Raw genomic sequence first — 27,242 nt, forward strand, 5'->3', positions numbered from 1 at the left:
CGCCGTCGACCACATAACGGTAAAAGTTTCGTCCACAATGCATGAAAGATTTAACCAATCCATATGATATATAATATTCTAAAAAAAATGATGAATCTATCGCAGGAACCAACGAGCTGCACCCTCACAGTTAGGGTGATGCCGACCTTCACGGTTCCAGCAACCGAGGGACTTGCGTACAAGCCGACCCCAGAGACAAGAGTGCATGGAGCGCAACTCAGGGGCAACTGTGCAAAAGTTCAAGTTGACTCGGTGAAGCCCGAATACGAGCTGTTCCCACTGAAGTATCCACCGAACGACGAGGTCCTCTCACTAGGAAATGCCCGTGGTACCTTCATCCAATGGCCCAAGACCTTATTGAGATCAGGGTTACAGCGAGGCCAACCACTGCACCAGGCGGTCGTCCACCAAAGAGATCCGCCTCTGCTCCTTCAGCCCCTCCTGCTCAAGATCGTCATGCACAATCTTACGATGTGCAGTTGCAGTACGACACGGATTTTGGGGAGGACCGAACGGAGGCCGACAGCAAGGCGATTCATGAACCCCCACCGATGAAGAAGAGCAGGAAGGCACACTCTTCCCCTCAGAGAATTACTCTCGATAAACTCGAAGCAAAGGGGAGAGGAAGGGGAGGAAAGGTGTAGGCATCGCTTCTAGCTCCAAGGAAGCTAGATCTGGGCAAGGGCCAGGAAGAGACTAAGGGCAAAGAGGTCAAGAAAAAATACGTCGCTCCACAGGAGTTCCAACTAGGCATGCCATTGGTTGGAGATGACGTGCTTGCCGCAATGGGCACCGCTTGCAAGGACCTTCACGCATACTACATGGAGAAATCTAATGCCAGGAAGCCAAATAAAGCTACGGATATCCTTGGAGAGCACGATGGAAAGCCATTCCTTGGTCCAACAAATTATATCGTGGTCGACTTCAAGGATCTATTCGACCTCTACAGGCTCCGAGCGGTGGACACAAGCCTCCTTAAGTGCTACTCCTTGTAAGTATTGTCGCCCAACTCAATCTGGTAATAACAATCGGATTAACTCGCTTACAAGATCGTTTATCCTGTGTGTAGGTTAAGTTGGCAATGGTGTCAGAAGAATGCACCGGAAGTTGCCTTCCTTGATCCACAAGTGGTCATTGTCACAAATCTCCAGAATGACCGTACGACACCTTGTGGTCCCGCCGAGACAAGGAGTACATTATGTGCGCCTATAATCAATAGTAAGTATGTTATCTAAATATACACAACAGCATGACACATTCCTTCAGTACTTAATTAACTTTCACTATATTAATGCTGCAGTGCCCATTGGATCCTTCTGGTCATAACACCTAAGTGGAGTTCATGTCACTACCTGAACTCCAGAATTGATAAGAACGCATATGATTCGACCCCAATTCAACTAGCGATAGATGAAGCGTGGGCCCAATACGTGCAAAGAGGAGGCCTCAGGAAGACAGGACATGACACCCTCATCCACAAAAAAGTCTTCCCGGTGAAGCAACAAATAGGTGACCAGTGCGGATTCCATGTGTGCCACAACATGCGCCTTCTGTACAGAGAAAAGGTGAAGACTTTGGCTGAGTTTGAGGTCGGTGGTCTCAATTGTGATAGACTAACTACATTTTAGTACTTATATATGATTGATCAACTAATCTGGAATTATGACAATGTAGGGCATAATAACCAAGTCTCTGCCTACCAGCTTTGAGGAGGTTCGCAAGGAGATAGCCAGCTTCATCCTCCGTGAAATAATTAACCCCAAAGGAATGTTTAGGATTAAACTAAAATGATGAACAATGTTGAACTTTTATGTTTAGGCAATGATGAACACTTATTATGCAACTGTGATGATGTAACTATGATGCTTATATTTATATATATATTTCATATGTTTATGTTAAGACTTGCTAAATAAATATTTGATCCAATTAACTCGGTTTTGCAGGTGAAATATGATAAATATTTGAATGGATGTGAAATATGTGAATGGATGTGAAATATGAGATGACTGTGAATGTGTGGTTGTGTGAAATATATTGATGTCTGTGTATGTTAATGCATATGTATATGAATGGGTGATGCTGGGGAGCTGGGGATATTGGATATTTGTATTTGTTTCTGTCATTTTTGCAGCAGGCATGGCTAGCAAAGGTCTGAGGCTAGCCAAAAAACAAAATTTATTTTTTTTGTGAATTATAGTCATCAATGACGGGCCATAACTAAATACCCGATTGACGGGCCATAACTAAATACCCGATTGAGATGATGGTCATCTGTGACGAGCTCTAGTTTAGGCCCGATTGAGATGAGTATCATCTGTGACGTGCTCTAGTTTAGGCCCGATAAAGGTTAGTAGTCATGTGTGATGGGCGCTAGTTGTGGCCCGATTGAGATAGGTCATCTGTGACGGGCTATAGTTTGACAGGTCGTCTGGGTCAAAGCTATCGGTGACGGGCTTTACTTAGGGCCCGATTGAGATAGATTCATCCGTGATGGCCGTTTGCCCGATTGAGATAACTCTACACATCAGTGATTTCTAGCCTGTGACGGACGTTGTGCCCGATTGAGATGGGGCTTACCGTCCGATTGAGATGAGGGTATCTGTTCTAGTGTCATCAAATTAACACCACCGCTTAGCTTAATAGCCGCCGCTGCCATGCAGATGGGATTTTAGATATTCTGCAATCAACTGCGCCGACGGACACTAGTGGATTAGTAGCTTTAAGCCTCCTGTTGGTCTGTTCGTTGTGTATGCATAGATCTCTCTCCAGACTAATAGCTCGGTTCTTCTGTTGTATTGTCATATGTAGATGCAGGGTTTGGTTGGTGTGTTCTTCCTGGGAGAAGCCAATGATACAGAAGCTGGTGTTTTTGTGTCCGGCGTACGTCTCCGGTAGTCATCCAGTCAATCACTGGTCGACGCTACAGAAGGGTCACCGGGCCGGCGCTACTGTTCGCGGGGGGAGCCGCGCGGCGTAGCTTGAGGTGGGATGGGCTGGATGTGGGCTCAATTTTCCATGGACGAAAATGCCCCCACTAATGACAATTAGTCTGTTAATCCACATTTAATCTCAACCACTGATGCGCTTTAATTTTCGTGCTAGTTTTTTTTCTGGAGGAGCATAGAAGCACGTCTCGATTAGAGATCTATCGTAATAAGTTATCTGATTCTTTCAGCTTACTTCTAATAATAGATTATAATAATTCTAAACTGAATCAAACAGGTCCTTAATGTGCGTACTCAAGAAAATTTTGAAGCAAACAACTAAAACGAAAGCAGTTTTCTCGAGTGGAAGAGACCTAAAGTTCAGAAACGCTAATTAGCGCGAACGCGCTGGCAGCACAGACGCTGCCAACAGCCAAATCGTGCTAGCGCTAGTTTCTTTTTTTTTTCACTCCCGCTCACTTTTTTTTTCTCCACGCACACGAGTGATTTTTCTTTTCATGATATTTTATAAATTTAATTATTCACCTCCAATTTGAGTTGAAAGTTTTTAAAATTTAAGTTGAATATTTTAAATTTTGAGATGAAAAAAGTTTTCAAATATAAATTGAATATTTTGAATTTTGAGGTGAAAGTTTTCAAATCTTGACTTGATTTTTTTCAAATTTGAGTTGAATGTTTTCAAATCTGAGTTAAAAAATTTCAAATATGAGTTGAAATTTCAAATCTTGAGTTGAAAGTTTAAAATATTCACTTGAAAAATTTCAAATATGAGTTGAAAGTTTCAAATATTAACGTGAAAGTTTTTTTAAATCTCGACTTTAAAGTTTTTCAATGAGAGAAAAAATAGTAGATTAGATAAGGTGTGCACTATTTCGCTTACTAGCGCTAAATAGGAAGGAAAAAGTACATCGAAGGTCCCTCAACTTGTCATCGGGATAAAAAACATCCTCGAACCACAAAACCAGATATACGGAGTTCCTTAACTATACAAAACCGGTCACCCAAGGTCCTTTGGTGGTTTTGACCCCGGTTTTGATCTATGTGGCGGCTGAGTCAGCGTGGGACCCACGTGGGCCCCACATGTAAGCGTGGCCACGTCAGCCTCTCCTCTCTTCCCCTCCTCTCCCTTCTCTCTCACTTCTCTCCTCCAGGGCGGCCGGCGACGCGGCGGCGGGAGCATGAGGGTGTCCGGAGCTCGTGAATCCGGAGCCGGCGCCGGCGAGTGTGGTGGCGGGGGAGGAGTCTGGGATGGAGGAGAAGAGGACGGCGCGGCTGAAGACGGGCAGGGGGTGGCGGCCGCCGGCCGGTGGGAAGAGGCGCGCAGTGGCCGTCGGACGCGTCCCATCCTCCTTCTGCGTGGGGGAGGGGAAACTGCTCTATGCCTCTATGCAACGGATTCATCCAAGAAATCCTCAACATCTTCTCCTGCAGCGGCGGCTACAACCGGCCGTACCAGGCCGTCGACCGGACGGCGAAGATCCTCGCCGTCGCTGCGTTCTTCCTCACCCTATGCATCGTGTGGAAGGTGCGGCGCTTGAGGGTGCGCCTGCTGCTGGCCCGCTCACCGGGCGAGGCGGCGCACGTGCCGAGCAACGACAAGGTGTTCGTCTACTGCTCCAGCGCGCACCTGGCCCTGTTCGTGGTCGTCCTCACGCTGAACAGCAGCTGCGACGCCACCGTCGAGCAACACATCGGGCTGATGCAGGACATGTTACTCCTCCCGCAGGTGATCGGCAACGCCGCGTGGCGCGTCAACTGCAAGCCCCTGCGGGGAGCTTCTACGTCGGCATCACCGTCGCGCGCCTGCTCCCGCGCGTGTATGACCTCGTGCGACCACGTGCGGTGGCGCGTCCCAATCGTCCTCGCTCTCCCCCCCAACACTCTCGCTGCTGACGCCCTCCTCTTCTCCCACGGCAGCGACTTGGTGCGCCACCGCTCCCGTCCTCCTAGGCTGCCGCCACCGTCGAGCCGTCTTGCGAGGCATGGAGTGGATGTCGTATTGGGGAGCGGATGTGGGGGTGCAGGGCTGGCAGACGGACGGCGCCCCGCCTCGACCTCGCTGGCCACACCGTCCTTGGCTGAAGCCATGGCAGCGACGCCGGGCAGCAAGGACGTCGAGGCCAGCACCGGCACCGCCGCATCCACGGTTGTCGTCATCGCCATGGCAAGCGACGCTGGCAAGCTGTCGCTGTGGGCGCTAGTGAAAGTGGTGGCGCCGCTCCCTCCTCTCCCGCCGACGCCGCCGCGCGCTGCTCCCTCCTTTCCCGCTGGCAACCATCGGGGAGAAGGGCGGCGGACTTGGTGCGGCTACCGCATTGCCGTATTGCTCTCCTCCCCTCCATCTTGCTCCCTCCCCCTCCCCTCCCTCCCGCCACCGCCTTGCTCCCCTCCCCGTCGCTTGCTCCCCCGTGGCCGCCAAGCTCCTCTCGCTGCCGCCGACTCCACCGCCCCTCCCCTACTCCCGCGTCGTTGCCGCGTCGCCGCCTTGCTCCCCTCACCACCGCTCCTTGCTCTCCTCCCCGTCGCCTTGCTCCCACCGCGGCCGCCAAGCTCCTCTCGCCGCCACCGACGCCCCTCCCCTGCTCCCGCATCATCGCCGCGTCGCCGCCTTGCTCTCCTCCTTGCCACCGCTTTGCTCTCCTCCCTACCCGTCTTGCCCAGAGCCAGAGAGAGAAGAGTGAGAGAGGAGGAAGGGATAGAAGAGGGGAAAGAGAGAGTAGGATGACCTGGACAGGCTGACACGTGGGGCCCTTGTGGGTCCCACGCTGACTCAGCCACCACATAGGACAAATCCATCATCAATACTGGCCTGGGACCTCGGGTGACCGGTTTTGTATAGTTAAGGAACCTCGTATATCTGGTTTTACGGTTCGAGGACGTTTTTATATCCCGATGACAAGTCGAGGGACCTTGGGTGTACTTTTTCCAAATAGGAACCCTCAATACAGAGGTGGCACAGTAAGTCATGCCCACGTGGGCCACAAACTAGCTAGCAGTCCGCATGGCCCAACTTGTGGCTCTACCGGTGTTGGAGGAGGGAATAAGTTCACCTGCCATCCCTCAACTTTACACCGAGTTTGTTTGACATTCCTTATCCTCAATATCAGAAATTTTCACCCCTAAACTATATAAAACGTACAATTTAGGTCCCATGGCACTATAGATGTTTGGTTTCGCTGACGTGGCATTCTAGTCAGAAAATAAAAAATAAAAATAATATATGGGTCCCACATGTAAGTGTGAGAAGAAAAAAATGTGGGGCCCACCTGTCAGCCCCATCATCTTAGAGGTGGGGGGCAGCGGGGCCAATCGGCATCGTATTCCCCCTTTCCCGTGGGACGATCTAGACTGGCAGCGTCGAGTGGAGGAGCTTGTTGGCGATGGCCTCGTCGTGCCAGCCCTCAGTGTCGCCCATGATACCAGGGCTGAGCCGCACCATCAGCACGTAGAACTCCACCTTGCTCAACGCGTTGTCGCTGTCCTGGTCGCCTTCTTGCACCATGGCTGTCGTCTCCTCCACCGTAATCTCGCCACCGACAGCGCCGCCCCCCAACCCCAGCACACTCGCCGCGCTTCGCCGCAGGCTCTTCGTGGTGATGGCGCCACTCGTCAGGTCGGCAAGCAGACGAAACCTAGCACGAAGCAACAACAAAAGGCTCTTCGCGTGCACGCCGCCAGCGACATTGGTAGATGACTCCTGCTTCTGTTGGTGATGATGGTTCATTTTTGCAGGTGGAGGGCGTCGGCGGCCGTGGTGGGGTGGGTGCCAGCGCAGAGGAGGGACTAGGCGCGGCGGTGGAGGGATCCGGCGAGGACGATGATGGTGGTGGTGCCGTGCCGGCGCCTAAGAGGGAAAGGGGGCGAGAGGGGGTCTGCCCCGCCAGCGAGAGATGGAAGAGAGGGGGCTGCCTCTCTGGTGGGAGAGACCCTCTCCACGCGTCACGCTGGCAAGAGAAGGGGGGTGGAGGAAGGAGGAGTGGCGGCCGGCGTCCGGCTAATGCTATTGGCGCCTCATCGCGACCCAACTTCGGCAACACCAACCCAGCTCGCTGGCCGGAAATAGCGCTCCCCCTCCTCCTCCGCCGTCGCTCTACCCACTGCCTCCCGCTTCTCCCCCCATTTCCCGCCGGTGCGGCATGTGGAGAGGGTGGGAGAGGGAGAGGCGGGCGGCGGGAGATGGGGGACGGTAGCGGTGGCCGGCTGGTGCTGCTAACGGCGAGCTATTGCTGTTTCCGCGCTTGCCTGCCGCCACTGGCCTCCCTAGCCCGCTTCCCCGATGCCGAGGACGACATCATTGACCTCCTCCTCGTTGCGCTTGGTCTGCGTGCCGTGGAAGAAAAGAGAAGAAAGAAAGGCTGACACGTGAGCTCCTCATTTTTAAATATTTTATTTTGTTGACTAGGATGACACGTCAGCGAAACCAGATATCGATACCGTCATGAAATCTAAATTGCACGGTTTTGTATAATTTAGGACTGAAGATTTATGGTATTGGGTTTAGGGATGTCAAACAAACTCGATGTAAAGTTGACGGACTACTGTTAAACTTATTCCTTCCAGGAGCCCATACAGGCACGGTGGCTCAAGGCGGCCCGCAGAGCACACGGTTGGTGCGCGCAAGGGCGGGCACCACGAGACGCAGCTGTACCGGTGTAACATTTGTAAATAATCCTCAAAAAATTAAATTTAAATTGCAACGAATGAAGTAAAAACGTGTGACGGCTACATGCGCAGCGGTGAAATTCGTCCACAGATCAAAAGGATCTACCGCAGATTCGCAGGATCGATATCTGCAGAGGCGTAGCGGCCACGAATCGCCTGCGCGTCTAGCTCAAGCTCCGCCGGATAAGTACGTACGTACGTGACGTCTTTGCTTTTGCACGCGCCGCCGCCGGCCGCTATCCCGGTTGACGATTCTGATCCCCGCGCGCGGCGCGCGTCCACCACACACACACACACACACACACACACACACAACGCTTTGCTGCAGCGTCCTGTGCACGCTCGCGGTCGACCTCACCGGGACCCCGGGACCCCGGGCGCACGTGGTCGCGCGCGCGCGGCTTGCGGCGCTGGCCCGAAGCCCAGTGTGCGCTTCACGTGGCGACGGCCCGCCAGAAGCCTGCGCCGGCCACGTGCTGCCCTACATACATACGTACGTTGCCCGGAAGTCAATCGGCCGGGCGAGCGAATGATGGACCGCGACGTACGGGCACGTTCAAGCCAGCCGGCCGGCCAAGTGGCAATCTGCCGACTCGCGCCGCGCGCGCGCGTCGATCTCCGACCGACGCGCCGTTGCGGGGTGCGGGAGCTTTCAGCTTTTCGATCTGGTGGTGACGCGTACGTGTTTGCTTTTCGCCGTCTGGGGACAAACGGATGCGTCTGGTTGACTGGGTCGCAGGAGGTTGAAGGCTCGTACGGTGTGCGCCATGGGAATTCCTGTTGTGCTGCTGTGTGTGGCCCGTGGGCGCTGGGTGGGAAAATATTGGCGGCCTAGGACTAGGAGTACGGATACAGAAAGCAGTGCCCAACTATTTCTAGCTAGCCAACACATCTTGTACTCCTGTGTGTGTGTTTTTAATTCTGCTTTCTTCTTAGTGAAATGATTTGATTGGAGATCGCACGCTTCCCAACCTCCTTAAACTTTACGATTTTTTTCTTAAATAAAACTTTCTTATACATGATTTTCTAATAAATTATTTTGAATCTATTTGTTAGCTTATAGTAATATTTAATTTATTAGTTTGTACCCGAATAATTGTTTAACCATTGAAGGAAAAAAAACCATTCAGCCTCACATCTCAAGTTGTTTTCACTGCTACATAAAAGCTTTTTTCATACGGTCAAAACATATTTTCGCAGATAGGCGTTTGCCCTTAAGTGTCTGCAAAAATCGATTTTTTCATGCAGGAAGTGCACCGGCATGCGAAAAATGATTTTGGCGGACAGTCAGTTAAGCCAATCGCATACGAAAATAAAGAATCACTTTAAACAAAATAAAAATAAAAAAACAAAATCCCAAAACCCTAGCTCTCATTCCCACCCCAGCTGTCGTCACCCCTCCTACGGCTGAGGGTGGCGCTGCTGGATATGCTGCCCTCGAACACCACCATCGCCAACGCCCCTCCGGGGACCAAGGACAGTGCCCCCGGATCTGCTGCCCTCGATCTCTGTCGTCGCCATCGCCTCTCTCGATGCCGAGGGCGGCACTGCCGGATCCACTGCCCTCGAGGTCTGCTGTTGCTGCCCGGGGCTAAGGATGGCAGATCCGCCCCTCCGGAGGGCGGCACTACCGGACCCGCCGCCCTCGAGCTCCGCCGTCACCCATTCAGGGGCCAAGGGTGTCGGATCCAACCCTCTCGAGGGCGGCGCTGCTGGATCCACCACCCTCGAGCTTCTTCCATCTCGCCCGATATCCTCATCGCCACCTCCACAAGCCACCCCGCGCGCTGGCTTCCTTCGTAGATCTAGAGGGGGAGAAGAAGTAGATGAGGCAAAGAGGGAGAAGTAGACAAGGGGGTGGGGGGGATCTAAGTGAGAGATGAGAGAGAAATACAGGAGAAGGGAGTCGGGATGGGCCGGTTAAAAGGAAAAGGGAAAATGAGGAAGTCTCGAATGTTGTTTCTATATGTGGGTATCTTAAGAGGCTTATGAAAATCAATTTTTCCATGCATCGCTTAATCAACCAGCATCTAAATATTTTTATATGTGGATACTCTTTTAGTTTGCCAATAATAAAATAAAGGGTGAATTCGCCAAAATTGTTTTGTTAAGTAGTTTTTGTTCCCCTCCATTAGTGGGTTCTTCAAAGATATTTGCTCTTATACACAACGCTTCTCATTTGGGTATAGATTCACTCAGATTAAGAATTGTTACATATATTTGAACTCAAGAATTAATTTGGTCAATACCAGCACTCCTTTTGCTGTGATTGAATGCTTTTGGGCTATCTCGTACTATGCATTGGATGCGGTGGACCCAGATTATCCCAATTGCACATGAATAGGTTCCCGAGAGAAAAAAAGAGAAAAGAGGCTCGTCGTCCCCACGCTCTTGTGGGAGCCTGGGCGGTATATACAAGCTTGTTGTCCTATGAAGTTATATGCGATTTTAAGCAACAGGTCAGTTGTCCATGGTATAAGGGACGATCACTCACTCGCATCGAGCTTATGCTTCGATGTAAACCATCATCGATAATCTTTTGCCATACATCATTCTTTATTATCCGTTTCAGGTTATAAGACGTTTTGACTTTAGTCAAAGTCAAACTGTTTTAAGTTTGACTAAGTTTATAGAAAAAAAGGAATAATATTTTCAACCCAAGACAAATTTATTATGAAAATATATTTAATTATTGATTTGATAAAACTAATTTAGTATTATAAATATTACTATATTTGTCTATAAACTTAGTCAAATTTAAAACTGTTTGACTTTGACCAAAGTTAAAACGTCTTATATCCTGAAATGAAGGGAGGTATTATGCAACTTGTGACGCATACATCCTGAAGCTTATCATTTACGTAAGGTTGTTTTATGGCAAGCTCCGATGTAGTGGCCAGGGCGGTGGCCTCGAGTGGTAGCGCTAGAGGAGGAAGTAGAGGAGGCCTAGGCGGCTGGCAGACGGACCAAGTGAACAGCTAGCCTGGCCATGGCGGTCATGCAGTGGCATTCGGAGCGAGCGAGGAGATGACAGGGGATCCATGAGGTGGCCCGATGGCCAATTTTCTCCCACGCCAGCTCGATTGGGAGCACGAAACGGTGCCCAAAATCTGAATTGATTTGACACCGGGATTAGGAATGCAGCAAATTAAAATTGGGTGGTTTTTATCACTTGGAAACCTCTTGGATGGTTTTTATCTTAATTCCTAAAATTTAAGTTTTGGGATTGCTATTAGCCATCTCTCGGATATGCTCTATGGAAGCCCCATACAACTATTTCTATTTGGTTTCACATCTTCCAATTAATCCCTTCTTCAGAATTTGACTCCCGATTCCCATAATACACATATCTCTTATCACAACTACATAACCCTTAATAGGAACAACCTCATATGTATCGATTCATCTAAAACCAATACATATTAAGCCTTTTTTGTCCTCATGATCCCTTCGATGGGTCTAAAATTAAAAAGAAAAAGTCTGAATTATCCCCTGACTATTGGGTGTGTACTAATTACCCCCTAAATCTGAATACCGGACATCTTTCACCCTCAACTATTAATACCAGACGAAAAACCCTCCTAACTCAATCTAGAGTGGTTTTGATCCTACATAGTAGTCCAGTCAGCAATTAGTTTTTTTTTAGAAAAAATCAACGGGATCCCACTTCATACTCTCTTCCCTCCATCTTTTCCCCTCTCACCTCTCTCTTTGCATTCGGCTCGGGCAAAGCTCCGGTGACCTACGAAGACAAGGGTCCACTAGATCGATGACAAGGGTCGCTGCTCGCCGCCTACCGGTGTCCTATCTCCATGCTTTTTGTCGCCTCCGCAGAAGGCTGAGGAGGAGGCGCACGCTGGCAGAGGACAAAGAGAAACCGCTTCCCCCTCTCGAGCTCCTCCGCCCCTCTGCTGTTCAGCACCGCCTCCATAGGAGATGCGATCGATCGATGGATGTTGACAGCGGGGGCGAGGCGAGCTCTCCGTGGGAAGCTCATCACTTGTGTTCGCTGCCAATGACGTCCTCCCTGCCACGCCGGCCACCGTCATGCTTGGCACCTCAACACTGCCCGCCTCATCCCCCAACGCAACAACCGACAAAGCATGAGAGAGTAGAGAGAGAGAGATAGAGGAGTGAGGTATATGACAAGGGGGACCATGTTTTTTTTATTGTTTTTTAATTGGATTGCCACGTTAGCGCCACATGTATGCCACGCAGATCAAAATCGCTTCGAATTGAGTTAGGGGGTAGTTCATTCGGTATATATAGTTGAGGGTGAAAGATGTCTAGATTTCGGGTCTAGGGGGTTAATTTTTACTGACCCAATAGTTCAAGAGGGTAATTCAGATTTTTTCCAAATTAAAAACCGGCACCTATAACACCTTATAGGTTTTGGTTTATTCGGAAAATTGGTATTAAGTAATCAAAATATCATTTTTTTAATAAACCGACACTAGTAAGTGGGATTAAGTGTTGTTTTTAATAAACACGATAATTTAAGAATGGAGTTGAGCCAACATCGAGCATGGTGCTCGAGAAGACGAAAAGTTCTTCTGTGTCCACATCCATCTTCCTTCTGTGTACTAGAAAATATCCTATCTTGTCCTAGGCTTTTATATTTTGGGACGGAGGGATTATCTAAGTAACTGCAGGGTTTTTTAAGATCATTTTAGATTTTATTTGATTCATTTTCACTATTCTTAATTGGCATATATTTTTTCAACCAAAACAGTAGGGCGAGATCTGGGTTCAAATTACATTATAAAGGAAACATGATGTTCACCAGAAAAGGTATATAAAAAGGAATTAAAGTGATGGAAACTAAAGTATTGGTTAAAGTTTTATATTTGGAATCGTTGATTTAGAAACATATAAGGCTTAATGGGACAATGGACCTGTAATTATAAAGCACTTCAAATCTGTACATGTGTGCACCGAGCACTGTGCATGGAGGCCACGAATTGTTTGGGAGAATGTGAATCTTGTCCACAGAATTTTTCTCCAAAATATTTACATGAAATATAGCTGATGAACGTTGTATGCCATTGGCAGAGCGCTGGTCCACACTCTACAATAGCTCAACAATTATTGAGATTGGTGTTTCAATAGTCCAGATTCCTTATGTCAGATTTTTCTTTTCCAGTTTGAACTGATCCTAACTTCAGTTCAGAATCTTAACAGGAAATTTCAGCCAGTATAGTTAGTAAAAGCTACCGTCCACAGCAGTAAATTAAGCACGGAACCCCAGGCGGTGTCCCTAGCTAGCTAGCTCTGGGCTCTGTTTCATACTCCTATGCATGCAGCATAAGTGATGAGCCCCACAAGGCCACAGATGGGCCTGATATTTTGTTGTGTTTTGCCTGGACAGTGAATATTTTCTACAAGAGACACTAGCAAATAACTAAATGGAAGAGAGCTAGAGTTTGGAACTCAACGAATCATCAGTCCATGCACTATATTTGCTGTAAAGAGAAAGTCCATGCGATAATGGATAAGAGCTATACATGGCCAGTTCTTCCCCATCTTTTCTGCTGATAAGAGATAGAGTTAACTACATACGAAAAGAAAAAAAAGAAATTAATGTCAGTCCATATGTGTGACTTATGGATTTCCCATCTATTACGAAAAACATTCAAAAGAAAGGGAAATTAGTTTTTTCTTTTTGTTGGTTCTTCATTCTCACGTACTATATATGTGCTGATATGCATGTTATCGCAAGAAGTTCCATAACAGGGAATTATATATATTGCTCATGATGTTTTATAAACTGTACTAAAAAGTCACCATATTTATCAGGGGCGTCCCTAGGGGCATGCAGCTAGCGCGCCCGCATAGTGCCCCCAATTTTTAGGGGCTCCTAGGCCCAAAACTTGAACACTAGATATACAACTCAATAAGTAAATTGATAGCCTAACTAGTCCCAAAAATCTATTATTTTTCTTGTCGTTTCGGCTTCGATTACGCCTTTGCCGGTTCGCACAGTTGCGCTAGTTCGCAATGTTGAATCGCCTCCTACTGTGGACCTCGCCAATCGCCAATCGCAACGAACGAGAGGAGTAAACGACGCCTCACCTCTTTCTCTCGTGCGGTCATGCCGCCTGACGCTTGCCGTGCCCCTGACCTAATTCTTTCTGATAATTTCTAATCCGGTAATCCCTAATTTTGGATTATCATTTTAGGCCATTCTAGATTGCTATGAAATATATTACGTAATATAAATTATTTTCATATTATATCATCAATTAATTTTTTATCCTTCAACTTTGCACAGGGCCCCCGAATTTGACGGGATGGCCCTGATATATTTATTTAAAAAAACATATCTAGATTAAAATTCCCCTGACATATATCAAAATGTTTGAGCTTTTGGTCCCCAGATAACTTCTGCACTACTGCCAAATAATTAACAAAGTCACATGCAGTCATCCCTACTTTAAACGCAGGACAGAACACACATACGTATCGTTGTTGCCAACTTGACATGCAGATAAAATTGTCAGTTGTGGCTTTATTGTGGGCTAGAAAACATCTGTTGATATTCCATTGGGATTTTGAGACATACATACCTCGAATTAAGTAGAAGCTTTGGCATAACACAAGACACATAACACAAGACACATATATATACATGCCATATAGTCGACTTGCGATTTTTGTTAGCACACGATTGGATTTGTAGTTTCTTAGGTTTTGAACAAAAGAATTTACTTAATAAAATGATTTATGTTGCTAAAATAATTCCGCTTCCACTGCTACACAAAGCCTAATAATATCCAATGGTTCGCAACTGCAGTGATCTCTAATGGTTAAAGGAATTGTTAAAAACATTCAGTCAGATATTTGAGTGTATACTAATCTATTGGTTCTTGACCTAATGGGTCATGACCACAAACTATATATACGGTATATGCAGTCAAGGGCCATTCGAGATTTGAGCATATGTAATAGTTCTCGATTTAGAAACCGTTGAACTTTATTTTTGAAATATTTAATTATTAATCTGAGGAGGCGTTCGAATTTAAAAGGTAATCTCTTAATGTTGCTGGTTCTTGATTTAGAACAATTACAATTTAATCTCCAACAATTTAAGAAAACGAACAGTTAGGGATTAACACGACAAGCTAATGGTTTATGGCTTATTTTAAACCAACATTTAACAGAATATTAATTGCATGCATAAGGATCAATTTGTAACTTGTCATATACTCCGTACTAATTACTAGCTATGAAAACTGTGGATGTCTTCTCAAACTATTACAAATATGTGTTAAATATTTCAGTTAAAAAATATGTGTTATAGAGATCTGTTTGAGTTCTTTCTGAAAATTGGTTATATATATATATATATATATATATATATATATATATATATATATATATATATATATATATATATATATATATATATATATATATATATATATATATATATATATATATATATATATATATATATATATATATATTATCTCACAAAAATTTAAGTTTAATTTGACCCTACCTATGAAAAGAATCAGAGACTCTTCTTCTGATAGGACTAATAATTAAACCACACATAGGGGGATGGTGCTTGTAATTGTATAATTAAGCTGCACATAATATTGGCCACAGGGAAAGAGAGACCGATCAATATTATGTGTACAGATTACAATATTTAAAATGTCGTGCAAATCATATGTGAAAAAACTGGTACATAATTTGTATTGAGACAATCCAAATTATTCCAAATTAAACAGTAAAAAGGTACGGTTGAGAGTAGGGCATCGGCGATCCCCTTTCTGCTTGATCTCTGGCAGAATCTCTGCAACCTGCATGTTGCCCCCGGCCCCTATGTATGTACTTATATATGTATGCATGTGTACATATAAATATAAGTATGCATACACATGTTGTGCTCTCTATTGATGCATTATTTATGCAGAAATATACCCAAAAGCCAATTAACCTATAGCAATGTCCTCACCGGCGCAACATCTAATCCAAAAGCTGCAACGCCGGCAGGAGAAACCCCAAATCGATCGAGCTATAGATCTCGATCTAGTGATCTGTGCATGCTGATCATTTGTGTGTACATCGATCCTTGATCGATCACACGCATACCAGTATATATATACATACTTACACTCTTATAATAGCAGGCAGGCAAGCTCATGTGGACTGCTGTAGCTATAAGCTGTCGTCTGATCGATGGATGGATGGATCTCGGATCAGCAGCTAGGTCGCCGGTGAGACGGCGGGGGCAGCGGCGTCGCGGACCTCGAAGACGTTGCGGGTCTTGACGACGATGTCGTACATGTGGACGAGCTTGAACTTGGAGAAGTCGCGGGGGACAGAGATGAGGTGCACGGTGGAGCGCTGGTGGAACTGCAGGAGGCACGGGTCGGTGAGGTACCTCTCCCACCCGAGCTCCCGCAGCCGCCGCTCCAGCACCTCGTATGACGCCACCACCTCCCCGCTCGGCACGTGCACCAGCACCTTCCGCCGCCCGCCTCCGCCGCCGTCCCCCGCCGACGACGATTCCTCGCTGCCGGGGTTCTCCACGCGCCGCACGATGCCGTCCTTGAACACCCACACGCCCGCCATGTATGTATGTCAGCTAGCTGCTTCAATTCCCACCGGCGACCGGCCGGCCGGAGACGATCGATCGACCGTGGAATGGCCGGGATCGATCGGTGACGATGATGAGGCCGGCAAGATGAGGGGGTCCGACCGGCCGGTATATGTAGCAGGGAGCTAGGAGTCCTGCACAGTTGAGTGGCAGCAGCTATACAGCCGCTGTGTGAAGAGTTACTGTGCGTACGACCAAAAAAGGAAACACTGTTCGCCTCTCTGATTAGCTAAGGTGGGGCCCTTGCGGTGTCCACTCGTACAGAAGCAGTGGTGCAGGGTGGGGCCTCCCAATCAACAGGAGTACAAGGAACCAATCAAGGTCGTCCTCTGCGAATTTTATCAACTTTCAACTTTTTTTATTTAATGTTAATGAATAAATGTACCCAAAACAATAATAGTCATCGGGTACTCAATTACGTGTCAATACAATAGCTACCTTAGGGTAAGTACTATAATGCTCCATATGTTGCCCCTAAATATGCCATATTGGATTGAGTGATGAGGTGGAGGAGAGAAGTGAGGAGAGAGATGGTGAACCACCCCTAAATGAAGAGGCAACCTCCACACAAATTTCAAGAGGGGTGTGGGAGTATAAGAGACATTGGTATTTGTGTAGTAGAGGAGACATATTGTATAGGTTGCCTCTTAATTTATGAGTGAATGATGTGGTAGATGTGATAGTCACATCTACCATAACACTTGCCCTTATACAATGATGAATAGTAGGTGGCCCGCGACGGGCTATCATACAAAATTATCTTTTTTTTACGCATGATTTCCTTCATAATTATTTTCTTTCAAATTTGTTAAATAGTCGATTAATTGTCTTAGGATTTAAAAAAAATCGAACCAAATTTTAAATTTTATAGTTTGTACAAGTCAAGTGTGCCATAACTTAACCCTTTATAGCTTGCCTCCTCTTCTTTCCGGCTCAATGTGACTTTTATTCATCATCCCTGTGACCTCTAAAAATTAAATCTTTCCCTTTTGTAGTTTTAGAAGTGCCGTTAAATGCTAACCTACTTCCTTACGGCACACACTGTGCCCCTTCTCTTTATTGGCATTGGAATTTCAAACAACAAACATGATCATCGTTACGGGTTCCTTTTTAGTTTCTAGTAGTCCCGTCAATCATTGTCACCCTATACACCTTTATGCACTACTAGAAAAATCATTTTTTTCGGCATGCAAAAATCATTTTTCCAAGCGGGGGAACGGTCCGCCTGTATACAAACGCCTCATAGGCGGTCTAGTCACCCGCTTGCGAAAATCCTCTGGACGAACAGAAAAAAATCGCCGCCACCCCCCATGCTCCTACCCACCTCCAGTCGATCTAGGGTTAGGGTTTTGGGAGGGAGAGAGAGAGGGAGAGGAAGGGGAGGTGAGGTTGATGAAGAGTTCAATGCCGTCCACCACCGTGTCGCCGAAAGGGCGGGGCACGCCGGCATGGCCGCTGCTAAGGAACGCGTCCCAGAGGTTGTCGGCGACGTCGGCAGCCGAGGCGTTGGTGTGGAGGGAGTAGTCGGCTGCTGCAGGGCCGCCACCGACGCTGGTGGTGGGGGATGCCGCCGCCGCCGCCCTCTCCCTCCTTCCGGACGGATCTAGGAGGGAGGAGAACCACCGCCGCCCTCCCCCGGCCTCCCTCCGGCCGGATCTGGGAGGGGAGGGGAGCCACGCCGGGTGCCGCTGCCGCCGCCCCGTGCGTCGTCGTTGCCGCCCCACTCCGTGGCCGTCCCCGCGCCTCGCCGCCGCTGCCCTCTCCCGGCCTCCCTTCAGCCGGATCTAGGAGGGGGAAAGGGAGCCATTGCTGCTCACCGCCGCCTCCGGCCGGCGGCCGGGGAGAGGAGGAGAGGAGAGGTGTGGAGGGGAGGGGGAAGGGGAGGGACGCAGGAAAGGAGTGAGGGGTCGAGAATGAGGACTTAGAAAAAATCAGCCCCAAATCGGCTCTATTTATATTGCAAGTCTATTTTCGCAGGCGAATCACATAAGAGGTCCGCCTGCAAAGATAGCGAGCTTCACCCCGGTTTGCATTTTTGTAGGTGGCTATTTGGCTCCGAGTGTCATATCCGCCTGCGAAAATAAATACCCAACGTCGGCGAAAATGCTTTTTGTAGTAGTGATGGCAGCATATCTTGAGATTGACGAAGTCACCACGGGCGCCTCGCTGGAAACGGGTACATTGCCTACCACTAAAATAATAACTACCCGTAAATGTGAGCACCCATGTCAATCTAGAATTTGAACGGGTGTGGGTGTTAGTATATGTTACGGTCACAGATAAATCCGCAAGCGCATGGATGCTGATGTAGGACTTCACCTTAGAGTATTCCAAGGGTATCAAATCACAGGGAACGTGTTTGTATAATCTAAGTTTAGGATTCATCCAAGGAAAACAATTAAATGGGAGGGCTTAGGATAGAGAGGACTTTGCTGGGTTAACTATCTTAATTAAGTTATTGTACAACTCTATCAGTTTCTTCAGGCACCGGCTCTCCCTTGGTTTGCCAAGCCGACTCCAGCTTGTAGTTCTATGATGTACCTGAATGTGGAGGAATATGAAGAACGGATAGTGCTATTATCACCTGCCGCCTACCTCACTTTTTGTGAAGCACACAACAAACGAAGATAACCTTTAACCTAAACACCACGTCTACGTTATCGATTACTACTCTAGCCTTAGTCAATAATTTTCTTCTTTATCCAGAATTTTAGTACTAGAGAACCCAATATAAATACTAAGCAAAAACCCCACAATTGTGAAAATCTATCTTACTTGAATTTAAAAATAAATACCAAAGGAGATCACGAATTCTTATTTATATAAGAGAAGCATCCATCAAGGTACAAGATTGGAGATTGTGCCGACAACTCTAGGACTCAAATGGAGAGGGTGCCTACATCCGGCACTCCTCCGAAACTCCCCCGAAGAGAACTCCGATATCTAGGGCACTCCTTTGTCCTTTTGGGGCTTCCCCTCACTCTCTTCCTATATTCTATCTCTAATAGAGGGTACCCTAAATATGAAAGTGAGTTGTACTCTGTTGACGGTCGTTATAGACCAATTTCGACCAACAATATACTTAAAATAAAGGAGAACTAGCTATGCTTGCAATGCATATTTATTTTAGAATAATATATTTCCAGTTGTACTTGGAATATTATTTCTTTGTAGAGATTAGCACATAAATGGAGAAGAAATAAAGGAAAAACTCACTCCTAAGCAAGCTAAAGGATAGAGGGGTCCAAACCGTCCTAGAAACCACCATAGCTGTCACAACCGTCATGAGGACCCATCTGCCAGCCCCTGTACAAAGTTTGGAGGCCTGCTGAGCCAGCCCAGGTTTGGTCGAACCAGGGGTTCTGCCGAACCCTGGCAGCGTCGGTTTAGCCTGGCCTTACACGTGGACGTCCCGAATTGCTTGCTGATGGAGGTTGCGGGGCATTTCCGACATTTTGCATACTCTACAACCATCATACATGCCTATGTAAGGAGGAGCTCATTCACACTCCAATACACGCTCAAGCAAGAAGCTTTGATCTCTCTCTCTCTCAAGTTTAGTTAGTGCTCTAGTGCTTAGTGGAATAGAATAGGATAGTTCTCGGAGTCCTCGAGTCTTCGGAAGATTTTGGTATGGCTCTAGTAGCTTTTCTATCTTCTTTTGTAAGACTCTCGGAATTAATAGAATATTCTTCTTTATATACCTCCGGTACTTCTCTGAGTACTGGTTTTACTTTATATTTGTGCCGATATAGTTGTATGACTAGCCTACCAGAGAGGTGTAGTGGTGTGGGTTTAATGTTCATATGAATGATTACTCTATATTATTCTAGAGGATATAGAGTAATATTTGATAATGTAAGCATGATGCTTAAATTATTAAATATCATTAATTGGGCATATATGCTGCGGGAAAATAGATGTGGGCCACTGATGGTGACAGCTCAGTACAGGTATTCCTACACATTAGTATATATTCCCAAGACAAATTCCTGGGGAGGGTACTACTCCGTATTTAGCCCCGGTTAGATGGCCATGATAGGTTGTCGTACGAAACTCGGCAACCCAGGGTGGTCTCTTGAAGCACTAGGAGGGCACCGTTAGGGGGTATTGGTCAGTATAACTGTATACTAGCAAATGTAAACTAAGGGTGAGTGTATATTTGAAGTATAGGAATGATTGCTTTTCTATTTCTTCTTCCACATTAGTCTAGAATTATTTAAGTGAGAGCATGTAAGTCTTTCCTCTGTGTCACTCTACACATATGATTAAAGTAACCCTTGCATAGACTTTGATATATATAAGCAATGTATATAAGTTATTAGTAGAGTTCTCTCTTTTATAAATCTTCCCTTGAGATTAAATTAATACAATACCTTGGAATACTTCCGGGTGAAATGCTGCAATGGTATATCCATGCGCTTGCGGATACTTCTATAACCATAAATATATTAGGGCTAATTCTGTGCCATTGTTCGGAATTCATATTTTTAGTAATGTCATTGAGAAATACCAACATACTCCACTTGAGTTGTGTGTTCTGAAATGGCTTGAGCTCCTCCTTTTATAGAGCCATATGACGGTTGGAAAGACGGTTTGTGAAGGTCGGTGCACCCATAACCGTCATTGAGGAGTCATCTAGGGTGTCCACGTAGAGTGGCAATGAGAAGTAGTAAGGTCGGTTTGGCCGACCTATGGGTCCCACCTTCCAGCTACTCTTTTGACTGTGAGGCTGACTGGTGGGCCTAGGGATGAAAACGGAGCGGATTCGGATGGATAATGGTCATACCATATCCTATACCATTTTTTTTAAAGCGGATGCGGAGGGGGTGCGAATGACATGCAGATGCGGATATGGAGCGGATTATTTTGGACGTCAGATTCGGTGCGGAGTCGGTTCGGAAACGGAATAACATTGTTGGATGTTAAGTTCGTGTTCAATCCATACAACAAGAGGGCAGCAAAATAATGAGCAGCAATACGATGGCAAAACAACATCTAAACATGATGTCAACTCTATAGGAAAATACATCCAAAACACATCCATAATATAAACAACCAAAACATAATATAAGTCCTCGCTTCACTGCATTGCTTAAAAATATAAGTCAAATGCCATAACATCACCATCAGGAGTAAAGACCCAACAAATTAACATGTTCAATAGTCCAAAATCAAGATGACAGTACGTTAAATCTCATCTCTAAATTAATCAAAATAGACATTGCTACTGACTTAAATTACCTAAAGCAAAGCTCATCTCTAAATTTCTAAATCCCAAATCTCATCTCTAAATTTCTAAATCCCAAAATTGAAAATTCAAATTAGAGAAAGAAGTCAAAGAACACAATACTTGATATGGAGCCTGCGGGAGGCGACAGTGGCTGGCGACGGGGAGTCCAGGAGGTAGAGGCGCTGGCCGCTGGAGGGTGGCGACGGTGGATGGCACACGGCAGGCGGGAGGATGGGGATGACGGGGACTGGATCTGGAGGAGAGGTGGCATCGCAGGAGGCGCTGGCCGCTGGCGAGTGGCACTGGTCGCTGGATGTGCTGGCGCTGGCCATTAGAGAGACGGCGTCACAGGAGGCACTGGCCGCTGGAGGAGAGGCAGCGTCGCGGCACTGTGGCGGTGGCGTCGCGCGTGTGCGGCGCCGGGATGGGGACTGGCCTGTGCGGCACGCGTGTACGTCAGGACTGTGGCGCAGTGGTGGCGCCGACGCGCGTGAGAGTGGGAGAAGAGCCGGCATCCGGCAGTGGGGGATTAGGATTAGGTCAACACTAAACATAAATGGGCTAGATGGGCTGGCCTATTAAAATGGGCTCAATTGTGTATTTTTTTTGCCTAAAACATGCGGATTATCCGCCAACTCGTCATTCGGATAATCCAATTAAAAAATCGGATAATCTGCATCCGCTGGATATTGATGATACCATATCCGCATCCGCATCCATGTGATAAAATCTGCATCCGCATCCAACGGATATCTGAAAACTCTTACCATATCCTCGCTCCCGTCGGATTCGGAGCAGATCGGATCGGATAATATCCGCTCCGTTTTCACCCCTAGGTGGGCCCCTATGTCGGTGCACGTAGATAGGCTCATTTCAAATCGGATTTGACTATGTCATGCGGTCCTTTAATTCTTGTGCTCGCGTATGATCGGTCAGGAGTTTATATTGTCGCATTGCGGATATAAATTCATCCAAAATTACTTGTATATAAATATTTATTAATACTCGTAGAAATGGTTAGTAATAAACTCTTACCATTAAGTTTGGTAGTATATTTTGTATTCTTTTATACGAGAGTTGATGACTAAAGTTGGTGCTTAACGACCATCAACAGTAGATTGTTTTTTTTTTTTAAAAAAAACCTAATCAATTGAGTACACTAACTTCGCTTGTCACTATATATGTCTATATCCGACTCTGCGTCAAATTCATGCTACGCCATGGTTTTAACTAGTGCACATATCTATACATAGTGCTTCCTGACGTAGCCAAAAGATTCGATCCGAAAATGATTTTCAATGATTCATTTCAAAATTATATTTTTCTTAATTTTGCATTACAGGTTTAGTATTTTGTTCATTTTGTTAAAAATGTTATCGCTGTATGCCTACATCTACCCGCATATCAAATTCATGCTACGTTATGGTTTTTAGTTGATGCGCAATTGCGCATGGTAACATTGTGCTGGCTGATGTAGCCAGAAGGTTCAATCCAAAATGAATTTGGAGGATTCTTTTCAAAATTATTACTTTTTACTTCGGCGTTTCAATTTTAGGATTTTTAATCATTTATTACTATTTGGATTAACTAGTGGTGTACATGATGCGTGTGTCAATTTCCCGCGGAGAAAAACTTTACTCTCTTGTCTTTTAACTGGTGGTCATCAATGAGTCGATCGTCTAGTTTTTGTTTCAACCATGGGGTCGGTTTCCAACGTGGCCATCAGTATGTGACAACTGACACACATATCCCTGCTGTCACGTGCTAGAGAGCAACCACCACTCTGATTTAATTACGGAAAATTGCAAAAATCACCTCAAATATCATCTTAAGTTTAAGATTCTCCCAATAAAATAATTTATTGCAAATACCCTTCCTAATTTACCTTAATTTGGTATTCCTCCCTAATTGGTAGTCCCAAATCCCAATCAACAATTACTGTTGCTCATGAATTTTTTGTTGCCTCTTTTTGCATGTGTTATATGACTAAGCCCGTCTCTTGATGGATACACATTTTCTTTCTCAAAGACACAACGTCATATCGAGCTAATCTTCCTCCTCAAACCTGCCAAAGAAACAAGCCACTGTAGAACCTCTAAGTCAAGCATTTTTATACAGAGTTTTAAATCATAGATATTGACAACTCAACTTAGGTGAAAACTTGTGTAACTCTTGACAAAAAAAGGTCATCTGAAATCAAAGAAAATATCACACATGTAAATAAGAGGATATTATAAAACTATGTAAAATATAGAGAAAATCCCCTACGTACCTCTGAAATTTTACCAATCCCTTTTATGTCCCTTGAGTTATGCTCATTCCATTATATACCCCCGAATTTTAGTTTGAACCCTTTCATATTTTTTTTGTCAGTTGACCGTTAAATTCCTCAAAAAGTCCATTTTACTCTTGGACATGAAGAAACATACATATTTATGGAGATTGTTCAAGGGTAGAAATTTGTTGTTTGAGACTATTAAAGTTACGAGTTTTTCATGCAAGATATTATTTACAAAATTATTTGTAGATATTACATAAAGATAATATTTATTAATTAGTTATTAAAAAAATTTATGTAGCATATAAATAGATTTGTCTTAAAAATTAAATATGTTGTACTACAATCAACAAAAAAACATACTACTCATGCGATTTTTAATAACTAAAAAATAAATATTATTCTTTTAGTTTATATCAAAAACTAATTTTTTTTCCTTAAACAATATCTTGCGTTGCAAATGCATAAATATGAAATTCATACAAAAATTTCTATGCTCAAATAATATACTCATAAATTTATAAGTTTCTTCATATCGGGAAAATGGACTTATTATTAAGAATTTACCAGTCAACTAATGGAAGGGGGTATCGAAGGGATTCAAACTAAATTTTATAGGTATGCAAGGAATTTTCTCTAAAATATATTGTGCAAATCCGACTTTGTGAGTGTCAGACGAGTGATACTCGCGGACCGAATGATTAGAGTATTGGGGTACGTTGGAACGAGGGTCTACGTAGTACGACATCAAGCAGACAAAAGACAGAGATTATACTGGTTCAGGCCCCTTATCAAGAAATAGCCCTAGTCCAGACAGATGATACCGACGAGATCGTAGTCGAGGGATTCGATGAGATCCCCCGACGACTTGGCTCTGCGTACTCCGGCTTCGTAAACTATGGTGGGGGTGTTGGCGATAGAATTAGATGTCCTTCACCCCTCCCTCGGGGTCCCTTTTATACCGTGGATCATCTTGACCTCCAAGAAAGATTTGAGCATATCAGATCTGGTACGGTACAACAGAAATTCTATCCCTTCCGACCAAGACTTGGGAAATCACTTGACTCATAGAGATAGTTTTGATAATTTGAGGTGGATTCAATACGATATTTATGGGGATGACCCGTGTACGTGAAGGTATACCTTATCAAAATATTCCATAAATCGTAGGATAGAAGGTATGCCTTATCCGTAACCCTGACAATAGCCCCCGACTTCAACTCAAATTAATTCATGTTGTCATCTATGGCCTCTCTCGCTAGTGTCTTGTCATGCTTACTTGATCGTTCTCGGTGTGGAGCCGAGAAGACGAGAAGCTATTGACAACACTAAGGGAAGTCCAATTGCTCAAATATGAATTTGAATTGAAGTCTGAACAACTGCCCTCAACGGGCCTCAGGATTTTTCGACGGCAATCTCTCTCCTTCCTTGGAATACGAACCGCCAGGTAGTGTGCTTATTTAAAGGGGTTTTGGGATCCATTTTGAGTCCGTTTGCCGAAAAAATTCCCCAATCCTTCTAGCAGTCTCGGACCCTTCGTCTCCCCAAAATTCCCTAGGTTCTTTCGCCTCACTCCGGTGATCTTGCTCCGATGGCGGACCTCGGCCGATCAACCTCTGACTTGGCGATGCTTGCGAAGCTCTCCACCGATGGGGCTCTTCCTTTGGAGCAGACCATGGCCAGAGAAGAAGGAGGTACACTGCCCCTCCCCCGCCCTAGTTCGCATGGTAGTGGTAGAAGATTTCGTTCGCAGTGGTTTCTTGCCACCGCCATCGGAATTCCTTTTATTGATCTTGAACTTCTACGGCCTCTCCCTTCTGCATCTCAACCCCAACTCCGTTGCTTTCTTGAGCATATTCACCCATCTTTGCGAGGCCTATGTTGGGGTAGTGCCCTTCCTGGACCTTTTTCATTTCTTTTGCGAACTCCGGTGGATGGAAGCCAGTAGGGTGTCGGGATGCTGTGGTTTTCGCCTACCTGACGGCATGAAGGCGAGATATATATCTCTCCAGTGCCACACGTCCCGGTCTAAGTGGCGGTCGAGGTAGTTCTATCCGGTTCTTGTCGTGCCCGAGGACCACCCTGTTCGACAAGACTGCTGGAATTCCAAACCTCCTCTGACTCCTTCCCTTGAAGCCTTCGTGAACGCTATCGGAGAGTCGCGAGAGCGGGGGCTAACCGGGTATGAAGTCGTTCAGGACTTTGTCACCTGACGTATCCAACCGCTGCAAGCCCGCGCTCATCCTGCGTTTGATTATGAGGGAGCTCTTGACATAACGCGGATCTCATCGTGTGGTACTCGTTCTCGCGTCGCTATCTCTTTGTCAGTTTTTGACAACACTCTTGAACTCGGGATCTGATTTGTCTTTGTCTTTTCTCTTGCATTCTAGTTCTCCCCGCGGATGTCGTGACGCAACAGGTCAAGGATGTCCTGATCAGTCCTGTCTCCACAACTGATAGGCCGCCGACACCCCTCTGCGACAAGCCGGCGGCTGACAAAGCGGCCACCATCAACATGAGTGAGAACGACTTTCCGCATTTCTGCTTAGAAGTGAACCAAAGTGACCTCAACCCCTGCAGGTTCTGCCGCTGACGGATGTCATCGGCCCCCTTGTCGATCACTAGGCCTCAGCCTCCCTCGAGGAGAAGGTTGCGGAGGAGGTTGCCGCTATCTCCTCAATCCCCGTTGTCGCAGGGGGAAGCGGGACCAAAAGGAAACCTTGGGCCCGGGCGAGCGCTCCTGTGGGATCTCGGTAGAGGTCCAGCGGGTCTGAGGTGAGGCCCATCGTTCTTGCTACGTTGGCCTTTTCTTTTTCCTGGGATGATGAGGTGAAGTCATAACTTGCTATCTTACTCAGGACACGAGCGGCCTCCCTCCTCCTCCGAAGAGGAGATTAGTGAAGTTGGCTGCCGACAAGTAAGTGAACTCCTTGACCTCCTCCATTGTCATTTCTGTGGGTTCATTGGGGGTGTTTCTTGATATTGGCAGGAAAGCCTCGGCGATCTCCGCTTAGAGTGGCGACGAGGTGGCGACTAGTGGGACTCCCGCTGTCGCCTCTCCTTGAGCGGATGCCGCACCAGCCGTTGCCAAGTCTTTCAGGCCCACTGCTATGCCCGTGACCGTGCCAGCGTCGTCGGGACCACCGAACTGGTTTGATTTGACGGCCGAATGCCGCCGCCTTCTCGAGAACACTTCTCGGGAAGTAGTGGCCCAGATGGACCGCGTGGCCGCCTGTGAGACTGCGTCGGATGGGAGGGTGGCGTAGCTAGAGAGCAAACTTGATGTCGCCCGCAACGACCTTCAAAAAATGAAGGAGGTCATGGCTGGCAACGAGATGCAGCGCCAGGGCCTGGAGAAGAGGATGAGCAACATGCAGGATCATCTCTTCTCCATTGGCGACCAGCTCCTGAAGAGCTTCACCAGCTTGCACCAGCTAGCGCTGCCATGTGGCGTGGAGTCTTCCGTCTCGACACACCCCGACGTGACCTCCTTGACGTCGGCCCTGGCCGAGC

At 46.4% G+C, this 27,242-nt stretch overlaps 2 protein-coding genes across 3 annotated transcripts; one reads left to right on the plus strand and one right to left on the minus strand.

Moving 5' to 3' along the window:
• Window positions 1-5,783: 5,783 nt before the first annotated feature.
• Window positions 5,784-7,651, plus strand: LOC136355024 (uncharacterized). Of its 2 annotated transcripts, XM_066307098.1 has the most exons (3): window positions 5,784-6,561; window positions 6,681-7,310; window positions 7,509-7,651. In XM_066307098.1, the coding sequence occupies exons 1-2, from the start codon at window positions 6,169-6,171 to the stop codon at window positions 7,305-7,307; spliced, it is 1,020 nt and encodes a 339-aa protein (XP_066163195.1). In that variant the 5' UTR covers window positions 5,784-6,168; the 3' UTR covers window positions 7,308-7,310; window positions 7,509-7,651. The 2 variants fall into 2 exon arrangements, with proteins under 2 accessions (XP_066163195.1, XP_066163194.1); XM_066307097.1 differs by having other exon boundaries at window positions 6,681-7,515.
• Window positions 7,652-15,175: 7,524 nt separating this feature from the next.
• LOC4329294 (flowering-promoting factor 1-like protein 3) lies at window positions 15,176-16,387 on the minus strand. The gene has a single exon (NM_001416604.1). The coding sequence runs from the start codon at window positions 16,191-16,193 to the stop codon at window positions 15,825-15,827; it is 369 nt and encodes a 122-aa protein (NP_001403533.1). The 5' UTR covers window positions 16,194-16,387; the 3' UTR covers window positions 15,176-15,824.
• Window positions 16,388-27,242: the final 10,855 nt, after the last annotated feature.

Source organism: Oryza sativa, chromosome 2 (assembly GCF_034140825.1).
Source record: "Oryza sativa Japonica Group chromosome 2, ASM3414082v1".
In the NCBI taxonomy this organism is placed as follows: domain Eukaryota; kingdom Viridiplantae; phylum Streptophyta; class Magnoliopsida; order Poales; family Poaceae; genus Oryza; species Oryza sativa.

Excerpts from the sequence above, each read along its gene's own strand:
- LOC136355024 (XM_066307098.1), top strand. The coding sequence starts at position 6,169 with ATGGGTCCCACATGTAAGTGTGAGAAGAAAAAAATGTGGGGCCCACCT. Across the intron at positions 6,562-6,680 it reads GTGATGGCGCCACTCGTCAG|GTGGAGGGCGTCGGCGGCCG; the intron begins GTCGGCAAGCAG and ends TCATTTTTGCAG.
- LOC4329294 (NM_001416604.1), bottom strand. The coding sequence starts at position 16,193 with ATGGCGGGCGTGTGGGTGTTCAAGGACGGCATCGTGCGGCGCGTGGAG.